The sequence below is a fragment of the Hemibagrus wyckioides genome, linkage group LG07, assembly GCF_019097595.1.
Source record: "Hemibagrus wyckioides isolate EC202008001 linkage group LG07, SWU_Hwy_1.0, whole genome shotgun sequence".
Taxonomy (NCBI): Eukaryota; Metazoa; Chordata; class Actinopteri; order Siluriformes; family Bagridae; genus Hemibagrus; species Hemibagrus wyckioides.
Genome location: NC_080716.1, coordinates 31,802,401 through 31,824,361, shown reverse-complemented (window position 1 = coordinate 31,824,361; position 21,961 = coordinate 31,802,401). Strand labels below are relative to the sequence as shown.

General features: G+C 41.1%; 2 protein-coding genes across 2 annotated transcripts in view; both read right to left on the bottom strand.

The window, feature by feature from the left end:
- Window positions 1-1,344: 1,344 nt before the first annotated feature.
- Window positions 1,345-13,124, bottom strand: kiaa0232 (KIAA0232 ortholog). Its single transcript, XM_058394958.1, has 8 exons — window positions 12,975-13,124; window positions 7,576-8,114; window positions 6,840-6,980; window positions 6,040-6,109; window positions 5,738-5,825; window positions 2,309-5,648; window positions 1,900-2,008; window positions 1,345-1,783 (listed from the first exon to the last, which is right to left on the bottom strand). Exons 2-8 carry the CDS (start codon window positions 7,798-7,800, stop codon window positions 1,767-1,769), a joined length of 3,990 nt encoding a protein of 1,329 aa, XP_058250941.1. The 5' UTR covers window positions 7,801-8,114; window positions 12,975-13,124; the 3' UTR covers window positions 1,345-1,766.
- Window positions 13,125-18,476: 5,352 nt separating this feature from the next.
- The window catches only part of LOC131355613 (uncharacterized), a 5,005-nt gene continuing 1,520 nt past the window's right edge, over window positions 18,477-21,961 (bottom strand). Inside the window, exons 3-5 of the mRNA XM_058394009.1 lie at window positions 21,127-21,291; window positions 20,310-20,410; window positions 18,477-19,319 (exon numbers count right to left, since the gene is read on the bottom strand). Coding sequence (XP_058249992.1) covers window positions 19,212-19,319; window positions 20,310-20,410; window positions 21,127-21,291 — 374 coding nt within the window. The 3' untranslated portion in view covers window positions 18,477-19,211. The remainder of the gene's footprint in view (window positions 19,320-20,309; window positions 20,411-21,126; window positions 21,292-21,961) is intronic.

Genomic DNA, 21,961 nt, shown 5'->3' with positions numbered 1-21,961 from the left:
AAAACACCTATGCACTTTATATAAAGGTACAAACAAATGACTAAAATGTAGTTTATAAACTATTTTTTTTATAAAGAAGAAAATCCTACTTTTTTTTTTTTTTTTTTTTTTTTTTTAAAGAAAATGATATTTAACGCAGCCTCGTAACTTTAGTACAAAACAGAAGTAAAAGTCGCAGCCGGCGCCAAACGCCTTACGCTTGTGGAAACAGGAACAATTAAATATATATCATTTTTTACATTTTTTCTTTTTAATCCATCTCTTCACCGGGTCGTCATGCTACCGGCTTTTCTTTAAAACGAAAAAGCAGCAACCCACACCAAAGCACGCAAAGTCTACGTGGGGAAAAAAAAAAAAGAAGTGGGGATGAAGAATCCCGTAGCTTTTCTAAGCAAATAAAACCTCAATATTCTCTGCTACTGAATTCCAATCTTTAAAGAAAAAAAACCAAAAAAACCACGCATGAATCAGGAAACCTGGGTGTTGCTTGGTTTTATGGGGAACGTATTTGATGTGCAACAAAAGGGCACACGAGTGTTTTTAAATCATCGATCGCACCATTTCTTTGTGCTACAGGGGGAAAAAAAAAATACCCACACAAACCCAGGTCGCACCTATAGCTTTATATTTTTTATATATATATATATATATATATATATATATATATATATATATATATATATATATATACGTTTAATATCTCATTTTATTAAAATAACTTTTTTTAATGCGTAAGCTGTAAACTGTGATGAGGAAATGCGGAACTAAAACCTTTTCACGCTTTCTTAGTTTCCCCCCAGTCTGATACGTCACACAAAAGGATATTATGCTTGTTTAAGTTGCTTTTATGCGCACCAAACTATTAGCCCTATGCTGCAAGGAACCAAAAATAAAAACAAAAAAGGTTTAGCTTTCTCACATTTTCCAAATAAGTGAATGGGGAAAGATTGATCACTAAAATGTCACTCCTTGAAAATGGTAGAAAAGAAATCTTAAATCAAACCGCTGGTGTGAGAAAGCGACAGGCTACAAACGATCTATTTGTCATTGCCGTTAAGGAGTGACGAGCTAGTGTCTCATACACACACCAAAAAATGGAAGAAAAGAAAAGAAAAAATAATATGTATGTATGTATGTATATATATATATATATATATATATATATATATATATATATATATATATATATATATATATATATATATATATATATATAATATTATTTATATATTTATATATATATATATATATATATATATATATATATATATATATATATATATATATATATATATATATATATAAATAATATTATATATATACACATATATATATATATATATATATATATAAATAAATCAGATGGGGTTCAAGTAAAGATCACCTGACTTGACTAAGGATCATCATCAGCTACATGCCTTTTGTCAAAGCTGATTAATACACACACTTCAAACAGATCCATAAAGACTGAGCGCGCGCGCACGCACGCACACACACACACACACACACACACAGTTCCCCTTCGGTTATGTTTCTAATGATTACAAAAGGGTTGGGTGAGAGGAGGAGGAGGAGGAGGAGGAGGAGGAGGGAAGGGGTGGGGCCGGGGGATCAAACTTAAAGATTAACAGAGGTTTCGATGTTCTGTTCTGATGAAACTGCTCCTCATCCTCATCCTCTGCTGGGTTTTAATGCAGGAGGAGAAAAGCGCCGAGGTTCTGAAGAAGCCCGGTTTCAGCCCGGTTCCTCTGCGCTCAGCAGCAAACTCATATGTTACTGCTTTCTGCAAAAAGAAAACAGAGAGATGAGAAATGAAGAGAAGAGAAATCAGTAGAAGTTTTCTTTTTTATGTACAAAAGTGAGAAGAGAGAAAAGTGTGTTTCTTGTTTCTTCTCTTACCTGTGCATCGAGATCCTGAAAACATGGAGGAACAAAGTGTATTCTGCCACCAGCAGTCCTCACGCTGGCCAGTCGTCACACTCCGCTCTCCAAAACTCAACAGGGGAAACTGACCAGGAGGAAAATGAGCACAGAAGCAGAGGAGGGGATTAGAGATGGCAAACAAAAATAAACTAGCAAAAAGGTCTGCAGAAGTCATGTTGTACAAGTCCCTGATAAATTCACTCAAATCCATTAAAAATAATGGAGAAGTTTAAAAGTCATGCAGTCGTCACTTGGAAGGGTGATGGGACATGCTGAAGCTCGTTTTAGGTTAAAAATTTATTTTATTACATCCTCTAATGCTGGGGTCAGGGGGTAAACCCTTATTTGTGACGTACACGTTACACAGTACATTACATGCTCTTACCTCATGCAAATCTTGAACCACGTCATATGATTTCCCAAATTCCAGAAGCTGGCTTGCTCCAACAGACCTACAAGCCTCCCTTTCTGTGCAGGACTCCTGTTTCTGAAACGTATCCACAGGCACCTCCACGTGAGAGCTCGTGGCCACTGCTGCAGGTTTTCCTGCGATTTCGCAGTCTAAGCAAATCTCCTGCTCGACAGTGGTCAGAGTCGTGCCCGCACCTTCCTGGGAATCCAGTGACGTCTGGGCACTCTTCTCCATGCCCGACTTCTTTAATCTGGGTAAGAATTTACCAGATTCCAGTTCAGACTTTCCATAGTAAGGGCCTTCGCATTCTGCGTCTTCCTCCAGGGGTTTGAGGTCTGCCTGTGGGTCATCAAAGAGGTCCGTCTGACCAGAAACAGGAACACTCATTTCCTCCTTTTCAGACTCTCCGTCCGACACGCTACACCAGCCGGGAGAAAGTTCAGAAGCCGATATCGGCCGGAAGTGAGTCCTCGGGGATATGCGGATGGCCCGGTACTGAGTGCGGTTGATGCCATAAAGCCTCGGACTGAATGGCTCGTTGTCGGAGTTTGAGCACAGTATGGACTTTGGCTTGAATCCTGGGCTGAATGAGGCCATGTCTTCTGGTTCAAAGGAGCATTCCACATGCAGGACCTGGGAAAAAGGGTTACTGAGATCAAAGGATGAAAATGGATAATCAAGTCCTTGCTGCTCTCCGCAATAGCCTCCACAGGATCCAAGTAAATCTTCATGGAAGATAACAGAAAATCCCTTATTCAGTCCTTCCCCTGACCCTTTGGTAGCCTGACCGTTCTGTCCAAAGGACACCAAAGGGCGCCAAAGAGGCTTATGACCAGGAGCAAAGCAACTGCCTGTATTCATGAACACGTCCGTGCCCGCAATGGTCACCACATCGGACGAGGAAGCCGAGGCGCACTGCAACAGGCTCTCACAAGTGTTGATGGGCTGGACCACGGTCCACTCCTCATCACTGCTTAGGGTCTTTAGTTCTCCGTACACTCCTCCAAGAATAAACGATGTACTGTCCCTATCTGAATCAACATCCCACGGCCTGGCGGGTGTTGCATAGTCCCCTCCGTCGACCTTCGAGACTTTGTTTTTGGCCAGGCCTTGGTCCTCCTTCTGACCCTCCCACAGGTGGTATTCAGAACGCTGAACGGCCTTCTTTTCGATGGGCTCCTTCGCCTCACCATCAAGACAGCCACAGTGATAGCTGGGTGTCTCCTCCGAAAACAAGTCATCGTCTGCTTTCTCCACTTCAACAGCCAAAACACAATCTCGGTCTCCAATAGCCATCCAAATATCTTTTATTATTCCTGAGCTGTAATCATCACTTTGTTGGTTGGTGTCTTCTGGAAACAAAACAGCGTTGTACTGTTTGCCCTCATCCTGCTCTAATGCTATTCCACAAACAGACTCCAGTTTAGATACCTTGTTGAAGGTCTGATTGGACACTATGCCTGCATTCATTTCATCTTGCTGGTGACTTGGGCTCTCCTGCAAGAAATCCAAAAACTCCTCCTCCAGGTACGAAGTTGGTACAGGAGGAATTATGCAGCCAAGCTCCTCACTGCCAAACTGAGAGGACTCATCGGCTTGGCCAGTGACTTGCTCAATGTCTGAGCGCGTCTCCTCTGAGTGGGACCACGGGCTGCATGTTCTCGTCGACAGGTTAGAGCAGTGTTCGTTTTCATCAAAGGCACTATTTTTGGTCCAAATTAGCAAGCGAGACTGTTTGTTTGCATGAGAATCTAGACAGCTACTTGAATCTACATTTTCGCGACTGGATGTAAGCGAGTCGCAGGAAAAGGGGAAAGCAGAGCTATCACACTGCACCTCAAAGAGCGAGAAACAGGAGTTTAGGGCCATCGTGCTCCCACTAACATCTTGGACAGGGGGCTCTCCAAAAGTTCCTGACAACCTGCTCAGGTTAAATGGCATGCTGCCCAACAGTGGGGAAAGCCTAACTGGAGAGTCACCTGCACAGCTTTCTACTTCCAATTCCTCAGAACTAGATGATGAGCAGCACTCCCACATATGAGCAATGTTTTCCATGTCTTGCGTAAGAATCACGTCGTCTCCTGAAGCTCCCAAAGAATCTGCCTTTATTGCACTTTCCCCCTGCAGTTCAAAGCCATCTAAAACTACACAACACCCTGCCTCAATGTCTCTTGGCTCATTGCTCTTTTGCCGAATCATGTTTAAGATTCGACTTTCTTGTACTGCATCTGAGGCACTGGGATCCAATATGGATTGGTATATATCAACTTCATAGAAGTGAGTGAATTCAGACAGATGCTCATCATCTAAATCTTTACCATCCTCAGGAAGAGGGCAGCTTGAGGTCCCATTCAGTTCAGTGGCCTCCTCGTTTGCCTCGCCGGACACTTCTACAAAATGCCCATCCACGAAAGTACCTGCTGTAAAGTACGCCCTTTGAATTGAAGTGTTGGCAATGCAGATCCCTTGTACTTGCTCTGACAGACTCTCCACATCGATGGCTGTGGCTAGGTCACTGGGGGAATCTGGTTTGCTTCGATACTTTGTCTCCAGTTTACTCCAGCTGAAAGGGACAAAAAACTCTGATATGGGCTCGGTGTACCAAAGGGGTTCTTCCATGTATTCCCTGTTATTATTGGCTTCACCTCCAGACTCTTTCAAGTCAACCCAGCTGGGATCTTTCCGAAGCTCCCTTAATGGCTTTTTGCCTTTTTTTGTGTAGTGCTGTTGGTTCTTCAAAGGGCCTTCGGAGGCACTGCAACTGCTACCTGTGTTTCTGCGCTCTTCTTTGTCAATAGCCTTAAGGGCCAGTTTGACTTGCCCATGGTTTCGCCCTCTTTTGTTTTTGCTGCTAACCTCACGAGACCTGTGTCTGATCCGAGTCCCTTTACAGGTCTTTGCCTCACCCTGGTTACCACTGGAGCTTGAGCCACCCTCGCTGGAGCCGGAGGACCAAGACCGAGGACGGTGCCCCAAATCAGAACGATGTCTGGCATGCCTTTTATTTTGAGAGACAACCTGGTCGCTGCAAGCCCCAGAAGCACCCCCGTGGTATCGGTTCTCTTTTTCTTTCTTGCTGCGTCTGTGCTGAGCCTTCTCACTGGTAGTGGTAGTGACTGATGCATCAGGTGCTTTGTCCTTGAAGACTTCGCCCTCACTGGTGCAGTCTTTCGGGGAGGAGGTGTCCGTGCTCGTTTGAGGGGCAGCAGATGAGGAGCTGGAATATGCACTCGCTTTAGCCTTGTTCCACACAGTCATAATCTCTTGCAGACAAACAGGTTTTTCTGATAGAGGTGGAAAGGCTTCATAGTACCTTGAATGCAAAAAAAAAAGAGGAAAGACTAAGATTTTAAGACTTCAACTTTAGAAACTTAATTTTTATGAATTTGGGAAGTTCCTTACATTTCCACCTGGTCTTTAGAGGAAGGTGATTCAGCCAATTCAGGAGATCGGGATTCATCAGACTTCTTAATCGTTTGCTTTTCTTTTTCTGTGAAAGAATGAACTATGTTAGTCTTTAATCAATACTTCAGATGCTTTTGTTAAAAATATATAAGATTCTATTTTATGGCCAATTACGCCATTCTTTTAAGCCATTCAAGTCGAAGAAAGAAGAAAAAGAAAAATTCAACTGGGACGAAAATTCCATATTGTGAAAGATCAAGGTAAACCTAGCTGAAAATGGAAGCAAAAGTTCAACAAACCTTTTTGTTTGTTCTGAATGTCCTTGAGCTTGGAGCAAAGCTCCTCGACCAAACTTTCGACTCCAGAGTTCTGAGAGAGGGACAGGGACAAGAAGGAAAAATAATAATAATGAATTAAAGCAGCACACACACACACACACACTCACAAAATATGATCCATGAAATTCCTTGTTTACCATGACTACAAAAAAGAAAGAAAGAAATACAGTACAGTCCTAGACAATATCACAGCATGTACGATGCTGTATACTTCAATATATATATATATATATATATATATATATATATATATATATATATATATATATATACACACATATATACATATATATATACACACATACACACACACACACACACATTATATATGTATGTATGTATGTATGTATGTATGTATACATACATACATACATATATAATGTGTGTGTGTGTGTGTGTGTGTATATATATATATATATATATATATATATATATATATATTTTTTTTTTTTTTTTTTTTAAAGGTAACAATCAACAAATTGCTGTCTTAATAACAGGAACAGAACATTACAGAGCGTGATGTTAAAACAGTCAACATCAAAGTGGAGTCTAGTTTAAGAGCACACCCTGTGGTGATCCATTCCTTAATTATACAAGTGTTTGCATAAAGTTCTTGTGTATGCAACTAGGATAGAGCAGCTGTCTCTCATGCTAAACCGAAAACAGGATTTCATAATGCAAGCTAATAGTCAGGTTATAGCATATCAACAGAACACAAAGTAAGTCATTGCACAGTTGTTTCTGAAGCAACAGTGTCTTACTTCATCAGAAGCAGAGCGCAGGCATTGCACAGCGGCCTGCTTCTTCATCTCCTCCAGACTCAGGTCTGTCCCTCCCTTCCTCCTGCTCTTCCCCCATTTTTTACCGGCTCCCTTCTCCCAACCCAGGAAGATGTCGTTCTCCTGCATAGGGATGATCATACAGCACATATCTTAAAGCCTGATACCAGAAACCTATAAACTTACACCCTGTCTGTATTGTACTGTACTAAGCAAAATGTGAAAACAAAATACAAATCTGCATCAAATAGTTCAAAAGGTTCACTGCGGTGATTTTTCACACAGTTCTCTGGTTAAGACGGTTCCTTTTTCAGCATAGGCCTAATCTAAATATGTTCCAGTTACCAAAAATGTTACATGCCTGAATCAGACTGAGCAACAGTTAATGACTCAGCAAGACAACACAGAGCAGAAGCACTGCAAATAAATCAGGAACTAAAACTAAAAGCATTGTGTTGACATTGTAACCTGACATTAGCAGGAAACAAGTCAAGACAACTGAAATCAACCTTGCATTTCCCTTTCTGGGAAGGACAGCATTAATTCTCTACATCTACAGAGACGTGCCTTGCCAGCTGGCTGACGGCTGGGACGGATCAACTTTTAAAGTGGATGCTGATGCAATGTATACTGGCAAACTACTTTTAGCATACTTTAGATGCTGATTAGAAAAAAAGAATTTTCCTGATAGATCGCTAGATAGATAGACCAAGCATACCTGGTCCTGCAGATCGTAGTCGTAGCTGTCGTGCAGCAGGAGGCTGAGGACGTATCGGGTGTAGATCATGGCGTCTATGCCACATTTCTCCAGCTCCTGGCCCAGCCAGCTCTGCACTGGGCCCAAGGACTGCAGCAGGGACATATCGGATGGGGAAAGAGAGTCCAGCAACGACACACTCTCGGGAGGGGCAGCACTGGACGAGTCTCCACTTACAGGACGCATGGGACTGAAGGGTTTTTATGTAGGAGCCATTTTCAAATACAGGGACATTGTCCCGGTTTGTCTTCAAGAGGACAACAAAAGATGGTCTCGATGGGAAGGGAAGGAAATCAAGACTAGGGGGTTCACTCCAGTGGGACGGAGAGGAGGCCTACATGGAGGGTCATGTAGATTTTTAAATGGTATTTGGCTTAGGAGAGGTGCACTAATCTTCAGGCATGGTTCAATGAGTACAGGCAGCTTATAGGAGAACACGGTGCGTGCTCAGTTTGCACTCAGAGATCTTCATGGTGGGTGACGGACAGCTCCGGAATCACCTGAAACAAGAACGTACGTTACTTAATTTCTTTCTTTTAACTTAAAATTTAGTCTTGGCTAATTCCCACCCACCAGTTAGGTCTCCGCAATCATACCATAGCTAACAACCCCAGGAGGGTGAAGTCCATCACATGCTTCATCTGAGATATGTGAAGCCAATCAACTTCATCTTTTTAACCTGTTGGGATGGGGTAACACCCACAGAAGTGCTAACCATCCCCTCACAATTGGCTAGTTTTGCTGTGTTTGATTGAGGAGAGAATACACAAACCCTCCCACTCAGAAAGCATGGCTGACCGATAGATGTAAAATTCTGATCTCCAGATGAATGAATGCTTTTTGCTTGCAGCCCAGAAAATTATTTTAAGGAAAAAGGAACCATTTCATGGCCTGTGGTCATGTCTTGTGAAAACTACTTTTAACATTTAACAAAATCAGTACTATTCAAATTTAATGATGTGATCAGATCCATATGATCTTGCCTGATTGTTAAGTCAAATTTTCCAATAAACCAAACACTTTGCAAAAGAATCAAGAGTGATACTACTCCATTGTGGATAAATCAGTAGCACTTGCATATACTGTTTCTGGGCTGGATCTGGTTTGTAGTTGCCCAAAAGACTCATAGGCTCCTTAATAACACTTGCAAAACTGAAGCTTTGATTTCCTAAACATAGCATACTACACAGACACCTCAATGCTGTAACTATGAAGCAAGCAAGCACATACACGGCATGCAGAACCATCAGGCTGACTGTAACAGTAACAACGTTGTGGGTTATCTGAGAAAACTATGTCCAACACTAAGCAGCACAGAACACCACATCTCATAAGAAACACTGGTCAATAATATGCAGATGTTTTGCATGAAGGCACAATGTTTGTAACATGGGACTGTACAACACACTTGGCCTAGCTACTACTAAGATTAATGATTTGTCAAAGTAAATGCTTATTCAGCACCCATAAAGCCAGGAGACTGAAAGAGATGTATACTGCGATGGTCAAACGTTAAAACAAGCAAGCGGCAAGAATGACAAGGAGGAATTGGTCCTGAAAAGCAGAAGCATTTCTGCAACTTGGTTTTAAGCCAGGCTTGGTTTTGCATAAACTCCATTGCACAGTGGTGTTTTTTTACTCGTACACAAAGTACTTTTGTGACACATTTTTCTTCCAAAAAAGATCTTGAACATTAGTCAGGGCTGAAAATCTTCCTTCATGTAACCTTATTTGTACTTTTTTAAGCCAGTGATTCTGAAGAAGATAGATTAATATGCAAATGAGTATGAAGTCATCGAGTGACTTATTTTGTGTGTGCTATAGCTACTGAAAAAACACTAGTGACAGTAATAACAGTGTGCTCCAGCTGAGAGAAAGCGACAGGATATTATATACACCAGATTAATGTTTTATGAGAAATAAATACAACACTTTCGTAATCAAAAGAAATCGTGAGGGTCAGTTCAGGACAGATGACAAAGTTTCGAGATGGTTCTGGGACAGTAGTTAAAAATGTTAGTCATTTTTTTATTGCCATGAAGGCTAAAAATTCTGGCATTATTTAATAAAAACTGAACAGAAAGAAACATTTTGGTTCTTAAGCTATTATGCAAATAAACATTTAACCTGATTTTTTTTTTTTTTACCCTGAAAGGTATAGCTTAAAACTGACACCTAGCTATTATAAATGTGCTGACATGACCTTCATACTTAGAGCCTGCTGATCACTATGGTTACTGTGGGTTTGTTTGTTTTTTATACAGGTGAATGTCTTGTGGTAAATTCTGATAGTAGATTGGACATTTTGATAACTACTGGACTGGCCTGGACGAGAGGACGGGGCCAGAGAAGACTGGGCTGGACGAGAGGACGGGGCCAGAGAAGACTGGGCTGGACGAGAGGACGGGGCCAGAGAAGACTGGGCTGGACGAGAGGACGGGGCTAGAGAAGACTGGGCTGGACGAGAGGACGGGGCCAGAGAAGACTGGGCTGGACGAGAGGACGGGGCCAGAGAAGACTGGGCTGGACGAGAGGACGGGGCCAGAGAAGACTGGGCTGGACGAGAGGACGGGGCCAGAGAAGACTGGGCTGGACGAGAGGACGGGGCCAGAGAAGACTGGGCTGGACGAGAGGACGGGGCCAGAGAAGACTGGGCTGGACGAGAGGACGGGGCCAGAGAAGACTGGGCTGGACGAGAGGACGGGGCTAGAGAAGACTGGGCTGGACGAGAGGACGGGGCTAGAGAAGACTGGGCTGGACGAGAGGACGGGGCTGGACGTGAGGATGGGTCTAGAGAAGACTGAGCTAGAGGAGAGGACAGGGCTAGAGAAGACTGGGCTAGACGAGAGGACGATTTGATGATAATTTTACATTAGGGTGTATAAAAAGTCACCCAGTCACATGTGACTGTATCTACCTTCACTGTGACACTGCGTCACAGGAAACACTGCCTCCACTCTGTACGCTGATATTACACCACACAGACACGTCACATTCATTTATGAGGACATTCACAAGCTATGAGTCATTATAAAGTATAAATAAACTTTAATGCCTCGAGCCATCGTGAATCCTTAGGGGCGGGGCTCTGTGAACATGGGCGGGAACAGGGGAGTAGGAAAATCATTCAGATTATGAACTCGCCTAACCTTGAAAGAGAAGAAAAGAAAAGAAAAAAAAACAGCCCAGTCTCAACTACCGCACCTTTAAAATGTTTGACCTTGTTAGAAAAGGTCACTATTATGTATTATAATCTAGTATAATAATATAGTTGATGTGATCGTGTGGAGTAAATCTTACACAGTCGTGATTAACCTGCAGAGTGAAAGATCCGTGTGTAAGCTGTGCTAATAAACTCCTGCGTCCTTGTCACTTGCCCTTTTCCCACTCGTTCATATAAACCCACAGAATTATTCATGAATTAGGTCATGCTCATTCACAGCTCAGCTCCCTGGCATGGTGATCAACCTGTCTCAGCTGGACAGCGGCTACGTGAGGGCGAGATCCAGTCTTTCCTCCTCAGAATACAGTAATGGGTCATCAATGATCAATGTGACCACGTCTAACTGGCCGCTAGAACAAACCCTCTATTCAGACGGGATTAGTTTTGCATCTGGAGGATGTGCATAGTAATTCTGACCGATTCTCTTGGGATCACTTGGTCCCCCCAGGACCTGGTGACTTTGTGATCATGGAAACAAACACAAAATCAAGCGATCTCTGCGATATTTGAATGATCTTGCACTGTTTTAAAAAAAAAAAGGGTCGTGTGACATCACCACAACACACATTCAGCCCAAGCCATCTTCCGGTCATGTGACCACAGTAGAGTCTTTACTGGTACCAGTTTACAACCAGTGCTTGCAGTTTCACCAATTTCCACAAACAGAAGGACTCCACAAGCTGTATCACACATTTTCAAGGAAAAGCTGAATGTTTTTGACCACAACCATCATAATAAACACTGACCTCCGGGATGGACGGATACAATACATTACACATGCATGTTGTAGGGGGCATGGCCATGCTGGATCATTAGCAGGTCACATGACCATAACAAGTCTGTAGGAGCTCAGTAATTAACCTAAAACCTCCTGAAAGGGTCACTTCTTCAACACTCCAGCTGACCACAACTGTATATTATTATTATACATTAATATATTAATCAGTATAATACCCAGAATTCTTTCTGCCGCATGTTTTGTAGAACTGTGTTAAAAAAAAATTCTGAGCATTCCTATGGAGCTGATATACTTCAGGAAAAATTCCATGACACACCTCCTGGTATGAAACTAACCTCGTCTGAAACAGGGCGTCAGGGCGTTTCGTCTTAATCAAACCGGTCTTTCATACCGCAACAATAAAAAGAATATTTTTTCTTTCTCTTTCTTTCTTTTAAATATTTAGTGAATGTTACTTACAACAAAGCATTTTAATAAGAATAAAATAGCCAAAGAAAAATACAAAAATAAAAAAAAATATACAATTTGTTTTACTTTCACACACAAACAAATAACCAAAAAATTTTTTTAAAACTTTTTTCCATGCTTGAAAATAAATTTAGGAGCCATTTAAGTTACATATAAGCTTAATTAAGCATATTACGCATTTATATATTTTTTATTTACTTTATTAGTTTTTTTTTTTATGAATAAATGAAATGTTATTCTTCATTTAACACACTTTGTACCAACTCTTCTCACTCTCGGACACTTAGACACACTCTTTCTAAACAAATCGTGTGTTTTATTTGTGTTTAAAGTGAAAATGTAATCAAAATGTTATAACGTTATTATGTACCGTGTTACAGATACATTATTAGCAGTACAACTGTCATGAACCCTGACACTCAGCTGCTTTATTACACACTCACAGAACACTCACAAGGTTTACATGTTAATATCTTAAACTGTTTGTAATAGTGACAGAATTTCGTCTTTTATTATGATTGTACACTCGGTCAGCTAGTTAGTGAGTTAGCATGCTAGCCGGAGACGAGGCCTGGTCACCGCCTCCCAGCCCAGACTGCCCCTAACCGTCAAAGTGACCCGAGTCACGGCACTACAACTCAAATAAATCCACATCTAATCTAATAATAAAGACATTAATAATGACAAAAATGATCCAACATCAGCGATGGAGGGCGGCTCGAGCTTGTTTACACGGAGCAATACAAACCAAGCTAAGCTAAGCTAAGCTAAGCTAAGCTACGTCTCGCGAGCGCCCAGTGACGTTTGTATCTAAGAGACGTTTAAATTTAAACGTAAACATTCCCAGCACTAAAGCGCGCTCACAAATCAGACATCTCACACGAGAAACAAAACAACGTTTAGAAAACACAAATAAATGTCATTCCTTACCTGCCTTTTATTCAGTGTAATCAGGGGAAAGCGGAGCAGGAGAAGCGGTAACTTCTCTCCCGCTGCCGGCCGCTCCAGAGCTCGGGCACTGACCGTGTTTTTATTTCGAGCCAGCTTAGCGAAGCAACTGCCGCCATTTTGGATCTAGCCACAATGCTGCAAGGAAGAACACACAGACGATGACCTGGAGCCAAGATGGCGGCGAAATGAAGCTCAGTTTCCGTCGCACTTCTTTTTCACCCGTCTCCCGGGCAACAAGACGAATCGCCACCGCCCTACTAATGACAGGAGTATTCCTCCGCGTCCGGTTGCATCAGAGGATTAAATAGAGCTTGTTGTGAGAGGAGGTGTCGCTAGCTGTCCCTGTTTTGACGCGAAACTCAGCCATTAAATAAAGATGAAATGAATTCACGTCATTTTACAACAATAAAACATGACATTTTAAGAGAAATACGCGTTAATAGATGTTAATTAGTTTGCAGGAATTGCAAAAAAATCGAAAAGTTAACACTTTGGGATATATATAACTTTTTTTTAATTTATTTATAAAACATATCTATAATTCACAAAGTATGCCACAAGATTGATTTTAAAATTAATTTTAAATAAAAAAAAACAACTAAAATTGATGAGTTTTTGTGTTCGGTCAGTGTGGTTTCGGCCACTATTTAGCTACTTCGGTTTCAGACAATAAAATCCTACACAGAAATAAAATCTTAAACTCGAATGTACTGAAAATAGATCAATAGAAAATCATTCAAATGAAAGTTTTGTCTTTTGTTGCCTTTAACGGATTCGTATGATCATTTCTGAGTTCAGATTCAAAGGAAGCTGCTGAAACGTCTCAAAGGTTTCATTAATACTCTTAAAACTGTAAGCCAGGCTTAAGCAATAAACAAGTGAAGAAATAAAGAAGAACTGTGTGGTAAAAAGTCCGCCGTCGAGTCACGGAGACGGAATCCGTGTGTCAAAACCACCAGATGCTGGGAAAGATTTATTTTTTTTCTGCATGCAATCAGACTTATGACCACTTAATGACCTCATCGTCACAGATAGCCGTGTGGTTGATACGCTCTACCATTTCTTGTCAGCGTTGATCAGCGTAACGTCTCCTCTGCTTAACATTTTCCTTTATTTTGTCGTACTATTGCATATAAAGTCAATCACCGATCACGCTGACCAAAAAAAATCAATCTAAAAGTCTGTGGATTGGATTAAACCCCTGATCAAGGCTGATTATCAGGAGTGACATCATGGACGTTTCTCAGTCAGCGACCTTTTAACCCAACCCTGATTGTTTGTGTTTGGGATTCATGATTGAGTTCAGAGTAAGACGAGTAAAACATTCGAAGGCAGAGAGACAAACAAACAACGCTGTGGGGGGGGGGGGGCAATGAGGTCCTCAGAAACCAGATCTGAAATAATGCTGCAGATGAAAGTGAAAAGAGAAAGAAGAGCGAGTGTTTAGTGAGGCATGTGACCAATAAACGCTCAGGGGATGATGGGTAATGCAGTTCACGCACCTTCGTTAACATTTCGTATATATATCGAAGAGAATTTAGGCCTGGAATAACGAGATAGGAGTTTAGAAATATCCGCATGATGAATCTGAAGATCAGCCTCCCCTTGTGTTCTGAGTCATGCTACATGTTAATGTGTGTACAGAGATCATTTGGAGATAAGCAAATCCATGCAAATCTGAGAGGAACCTCTTTTACACACACACACACACACACACACTTTTCATTCCAGGCCCATCCAACTTCCTCTTCCACTTTAAGAACATTACATGGAACACCCTGGAGTCTGAAAATCTGCCAGTTCCTCAACACTCTGTTTGAGTTTATGAATAAAATTATTAATGATCTTTTTATGTGAATTTATTCCTCTGACTTAAATCCAGATGAATGGAACTTTCTCTTCAGACTGAATTGAAGCCATCCACTGTACAGGGCAGAGATAATAATCTGACCACACGGTGGTCTACTCTTTTCTATCCGCAGTCAGGTGAATAGAGGATTGTGACCGTTTGTTCAGCAGAGGGCGCCACTGAGCTCAGCCTCACACTGCTGTACACGGCTGGAACACTCACTGGTCTGACGCTTATATCTAATGCTTGGAGTTTTTATTGATATGATACTCCGTTATGAGACTCTGATACTCCATGACTTGTGCCTCTGGGACTCTGTGACCCTGTGACTCATGACTCCTTGACTCTGATTCAGTGACTCTCCTAGTCTATGACGTTTTGTGACTCTGTGACTTGTGACTCCTTGACTCTGATTCAGTGACTCTGTTTCACCATGACTCTTTGTGACTCTGTTACTACATGACTTGTGGCCCTGTGACTCATAATTTTTTGACTCTGTGTGTCAGTGACTCCTTGACTCTGATTCAGTGACTCTGTTTGTCCATGACTCTTTGTGACTCTGTGACTACCTGACTTTTGACCCTGTGACACATGACTCTGTTACTAATGACTTCTTGACTCTGTGATTCAGTGACTTTTTGACTCCATGACACTTTGTGACTCTGTGACTAATGACTCCTTGACTCTGATTCAGTGACTCTGTTACTCTATAACTCTTAATGACTCTGTGACTCTATGATTCATTAACTCTGTTATTCTATAACTCTGTGACTTTGTGACTCTTTTACTTCATGACTCTTTGTGATTAAGTGACTCTGTGGCTCCTTGACTCTGTTACTCCATAACTCTTTGTGACACTGTGACTACTGACTCTTTGACTCTGTGATTCAGTGACTCTGTTCCTCCATAACTCTTTGTGACTCTGTGAATTTGTAACTCCATAACTCTTTGTGACTCTGTAACTACATGACTTGTGACTCTGTGACTCGTGATTCTTTGACTCTGTGAGTCAGTGACTCTGTGACTCTTTGAGTCTGTGATTCAGTGACTCTGCTACCCCATAACTCTTTGTGACTCTGTGACTACTGACTCCTTGACTCTGTGACTCCTTGACTGTGTGATTCAGTTACTCTGTGAATTTGTGACTCCATGACTCTGTTACTCTGTTATTCCATGACTCTTTGTGACTGTGACTTGTGAGTCGTTACTCTTTGACTCTGTGATTCAGTGTCTCCATGTTACTCCATAACTCTTTGTGACTTTATGACTACATGACTTGTGACTCTGTGACTTTGTGACTCTGTGACTATTGACTTCTTAACTCTGTGATTCAGTGACTCTGGTACCCCATAACTCTTTGTGACTCTGTGACTCCTTGACTCTGTGATTCAGTGACTCTGTTATATATCCAAGAACATATTTTATCATATTTTATCACACACACTGATTGACTATGAGAACTTTTCTTTCTTAGCACTTTATGTCCAAAGACGCACTTCCTGAAGAGTGGTATGTGTGTGTGTGTGTGTGTGTGTGTGTGTCTTTGTGTTTGTACCTGTGTCTTTTTATTCACTGTGGCCTCTTTTCATATAACATGTAACCACCAAAACCAAAACAGTTGTGCACACACACACACACACACACACGCACACACACACACACACACACACTAACTGACACACAAGTGCATAAATATATGACAGTGGCTGAATTTTGCTGACGACTGATGCATGAAGTGGCAACACACCATGGACCACACACACACACACATACACACACACACATACGAGGATAACTGTGTCACTAATCCACCTGTTAGCATATTTTCAGGCCGGAGACCGGAGAACTCAGGGAAAAGCCGTCCAGACAGAGCATATCGCGTGGGTCTGAGAGACAACTCATTTTATTTCAGATGAAAAGTTTTAACTTGTGTTCGACTCGTCAAATCTTCAGCACGAGAGGAAGTGACATCAGAACTTTCCATTTCCAACCACTGACCTTCATAAAAAGTTCCAGCATGGCCTGATTTCACACACACTCTCTCTCTCTCACAGACACACACTCTCTCTCTCTCACAGACACACACTCTCTCTCTCACAGACACACACACTCTCTCTCTCACAGACACACACTCTCTCTCTCACAGACACACACTCTCTCTCTCACAGACACACACTCTCTCTCTCACAGACACACACTCTCTCTCTCACAGACACACACACTCTCTCTCTCACAGACACACACTCTCTCTCTCTCACAGACACACACTCTCTCTCTCACAGACACACACTCTCTCTCTCTCACAGACACACACTCTCTCTCTCACAGACACACACACTCTCTCTCTCACAGACACACACTCTCTCTCTCACAGACACACACTCTCTCTCTCTCACAGACACACACTCTCTCTCTCACAGACACACACACTCTCTCTCTCACAGACACACACACTCTCTCTCACACAGACACACACTCTCTCTCTCACAGACACACACACTCTCTCTCACACAGACACACACTCTCTCTCTCACAGACACACACACTCTCTCTCTCACAGACACACACTCTCTCTCTCTCACAGACACACACTCTCTCTCTCACAGACACACACACACACACACACTTACTCTGCTACTTATGCAGGATTAGCGTAGCTGACTTTTGGGTTTTGGTGAAACACCGCTACACAGATAAGCACCTACTGTGCTCTTTATTGTGACGGGTTATTCACGTTGCTAAGGAAACACAGATGACTACAAGCCTTTTGTATCTGAATAAACACGTAAAAACTCTCCGTCTCGATCCCGAGTTGAACAGTTTCATTTATTTCTTCCAGCTATACATATATATTGTAATAAAAATAATTAAAGTAGTGGATATATTGCATACAAAAACAAGGCAGCTGATCCCCCAGATAGCCCCCCCACCCCCAAGGTTGAAGCACGGTGGTGGCAGCATCACGCTTCTCTTCTAGTCAGGGTGGAGGGAATCATGGAAATCTCCAAATATCTAAGTATTCAGGAGCAAAATATCTGTCAGACAGCTAGAGAGGAAGAAATATTTCACCTTCCAGCATGATAAAGAACCAAAGTAAGCAACAACACAGCACTGGGATAACAGAATCCTATCAGAAACCTGTGGAATGACCTGAAGAAGGCAGTGGTCTCCTCACCGACTAACAGACCTGGAGAGGTTTCTGTAAGGAAAAGAGTTGAATGAACCGAGACGGACAGTAGACCGGAGAGTATCAGCAGAAGGGGTGTGTAAACTTATGCAACCAAATGATTTCATTCATTTTGTTTACGGTATAAAAATGTGTTTCTAACTCATTTAAATGCTGATTCACATTAAAGGTAGAAAAAGATCTGATAAAGGTTTCTTTTCTTTTCTCTTTTCTCCCCCCCACCCACACTATTTTCCCAGGGGTGTGTAAACTTTTTCACACAGTATATGATTCTGGATCGAAACTACTAAGGGAGATTCAGACGATTCTATTTAATCTACTGACCGACAGCTAAGATCTTTCTCGCTGGTAGGATCTTACACCTCAGCTTCTATTACAAAAATCTCAAGGAAGAAACGGAAAACATGTTTATTTAAATAAATTCATTTATTTAATCATTAAAAAAAACACAGAGCTTCAGGATGTCCTGTTCTTTAAGAAGAACATTTTCATGAGATAGAACACACACACACACACACACACATATATATGACTTGGCCTTTACAGAAAAAAACACCTCAGCGCTAGCACACATCAAACACTACTGCAGAAATACACACTTTGTTCACTTCACTGTTAGCGGAAAGCTGTAAAGAAAACCAGGCTTAATGCTCAATTAGCTTCCATTTACTTTTAGCCCTATTAGGACTGCTTAAAATCATGCTAATGCAACGTGCTCTACTGTAGCTGTCGGCTAGAAATCTTTAAAAATAGGCACAGGACTGGCAAATTAGCATGGCATTAGTTAGCTAGCTGTAAATTCATGTACATTTTGTTGCAGTTAAACCTTTGCTAAATGACAGTAAACAGTAGCAGCTGCTTACAAACGTTTGTGTCATGTTAGCAGTTTATCTGTCTGGTTAAACTACTAAAAAGAAAACAGAAAATTTTCATGCTAAAAGAATGAGCGCTTCCTCCATTTTGGATCGCTTTCACCAAGCGGTAGAGTCAAAGGTATTGGTTAAAGTCGCAAATTTCCTGCTGGCACAATTGTATTCGATACTCACAAAATAGATCTGTGACACAAAACTTATGTTCCACTGAAATGACCAACGTTCTGTCAATGGCATTGTTAGCTCTGTAGTTTCAAGCTAAGCTGGGGATTTCTGACCAGACTTCCTGTTGTTCGTCTTTATCTTTGTTAGCACTTTTTGGCTGCTGCACACGCAGTATCAGTGTCTGAAGCAGCACACTGCTCATCTTCACTCCTCTGCAGATCGAAGTAGGACTCGTACACAGGAACCATGTACTGCAGGAAAGAACAGGAACAACAGGAAATATCAGCTATACGTATCAATCCGTAATCAGTGATTGTGTACACAATCTTCTCTTCCATTTAGCCGAACTTAGTTTTGCCTCTCTTTTTTTTCACCATGAACAGACAAAACCATGCGACTGAAATTGTTGTATAAATGAGGTAAAATGTAAGTTGCTCTGGATAAGGGCATCTGCTAAATGCCGTAACAGTGGACAGGGTATCCAACCCATCACAGTGCACTCTACTCCCTCTCCTAAAACTTTCTACTAACTTTCCTAAAACAAACCTATGATTTGGGATCTAGACTTTGTGACAGGGTGATTTTTCTTTCTAGACAGATTAATTAGCATATAGAAGATAAAGACGCTAGCCAGACTCGGATAATCTTCTGTTCATAGCTGAAACACTGACCAAGGACTTGCTGACTTTCTGTCAAGGTTCGCAAACACAACCTGCTACATGCGTCTGTAGATTTCACTGATTCTGCTGAGGCACTGGAATGACGTTTCCTCAACTAGACTATACCTTCAAAAGTTTGTGCACCCCTGACCATCACACCCATATGTCCTTGTTGAACAGATTCATTACCCATGTGCTTGCTCTTATCTATTGTTCTGGAAGGTTTTCCACTAGATGTTGGATTGTGTCTGGGGATTAGTGATCATTCAGCTACAAGAGCATTAGTGAGATCAGATTCTGGTTTTGGGATGTTGCGGAGACTCCAGTTCAAGTTCATCCTAAAGGTGTTCAGTGGGGTGGAGTCAGTCAGGGCTCTGTGCAGGACACTCGAGTTCTTCCACTTTCTCCAACCGTCACCTCCACACCTGGGTACTTGGTGTTTCTGACATCTATGGAGCCTACAGTGGAGTCCTAAGGGGTCCATCTAATGAACTTTACTCGCACTGCTAAATGGATCCAAACCATGGGAAAAGGACATTGTGAAGATAATCACGGAACCCTACATCTCACAGCGTTTCTTACCCATTGTGTAGATCCTCTGGAAGTTCTTGAGCTCCCTCCGTCCTCGCTGTGTTCTGGCTCGTCCCCTTCGCTCGGAGGCCCTTGCCTGATCACCATTCTCTCTACAACAGGAACACAGTGCAGCATCGTATACATGTGTGGGTTTTCTTTCAATGCTTCAACACGCACTTTTATTTTATTACTTATATTTAATGAGTTAGTGTGTGATATTACATTTTAAACAACACAACATGGCTTAAGAGAATTAATCAATATTCAATTCAATTCTATTTGTCTTGCAGTTTTGTTTTAACAGTGGACATACAGAATTTAAATTATATGACACAGTCGCTTCACATTTATGTATTTATGTAATTTATTAATAAAATATGGTTTAGCCATTTAAGTGGTGGGTTGTGGGTTGCCATAGCAACAGCCAATTTCCACAGCCGTGAAGCCGAGTCTTCCTTCCGCAAGTACCGTAATTTACCATTTTGTGACTGTTTTGCTTGCTCTGTAATAAATAACATGTTCTTTACTTACTTTAGAATGTATTTATCGCAGCTAATTACACAATATTTCATATTCATTGCAATGTGTATCAAGTGACTTCATTTTTTATGTAGTTAGTGATAACAGATAACAAGTTTGCAATAAAAGTAAATATTAGAAACTAACCTTATATCTAAAAAACTGAATTAAAAATTCGATGTAGAGAACTTTATGAGCTTTATATTTTATATTAGCAAGCGAGTGAAAGTGATATTAGCCGGCCAAGCTCAGGTGTGTTAGGAGATAAATGTAATTGTATCTAAAGTGTGTGTGGTGCAGCTGTTACCTGATTGTCTGTTTCTGGTCTTTATCCACCACACACACACACACACACAGATGAACAGAATGACTCCAGTAGCAGATGCCGACGCCCACACCGCCATTTCAGGCGCTACGGATCGGGTCTGCGATTTTGTTGCTGAATTGGTCTGAGTTGAAGTTGTAACTTTGCCTGTGATTCAGACATGGATCATCAGCTAGTACACATCATTACCCCACCACAGAATCCTGCACCCTGATTGGTCAGAATCAGGTGTTGATTCATTAATAAGCACAGATTCACATGAACACGCTCGCTCTGATACCGTATCGTTTCCATAGCAACAGATATGTTAGGATAATTCGCGCATGGTGAAAGTAAAGAAGTGTTTATTTTAACGTTTATGGAAGGAGCCTCCGGAATCAGCGCTCTGCAACTTTTAGAGGTTTTGCAGACATTGTAACTATAAATGGATAAAAATTACAGTAGGTTCTTTGATAAATAACTAAATAATTTAATTATTTTTGTGCGATTAGAAAAATAAAAACCTTGGGCACATACTGTTAAAATAATAATAATAATAATAATAAGTATGATTGTGATATTTATTTGTGCATGTTTTATTATTTGTTATTTATTATTATATATTACGTTAAGTAAAAATAAATTGACTAAAAATAATAATAAAATAAATTCAGAGCTAAAACTGATTAGAAGGAGCATGACATGTCTTAAATATATTTTATATTTTAAAAAAATATATTTTTTTAAATAATTACCATACATGTATTATAATTATGAGTTATTTTTTAAATGACATTATATTTGCATTTATTTGAATTAAAATTGAAATGAAACTCAC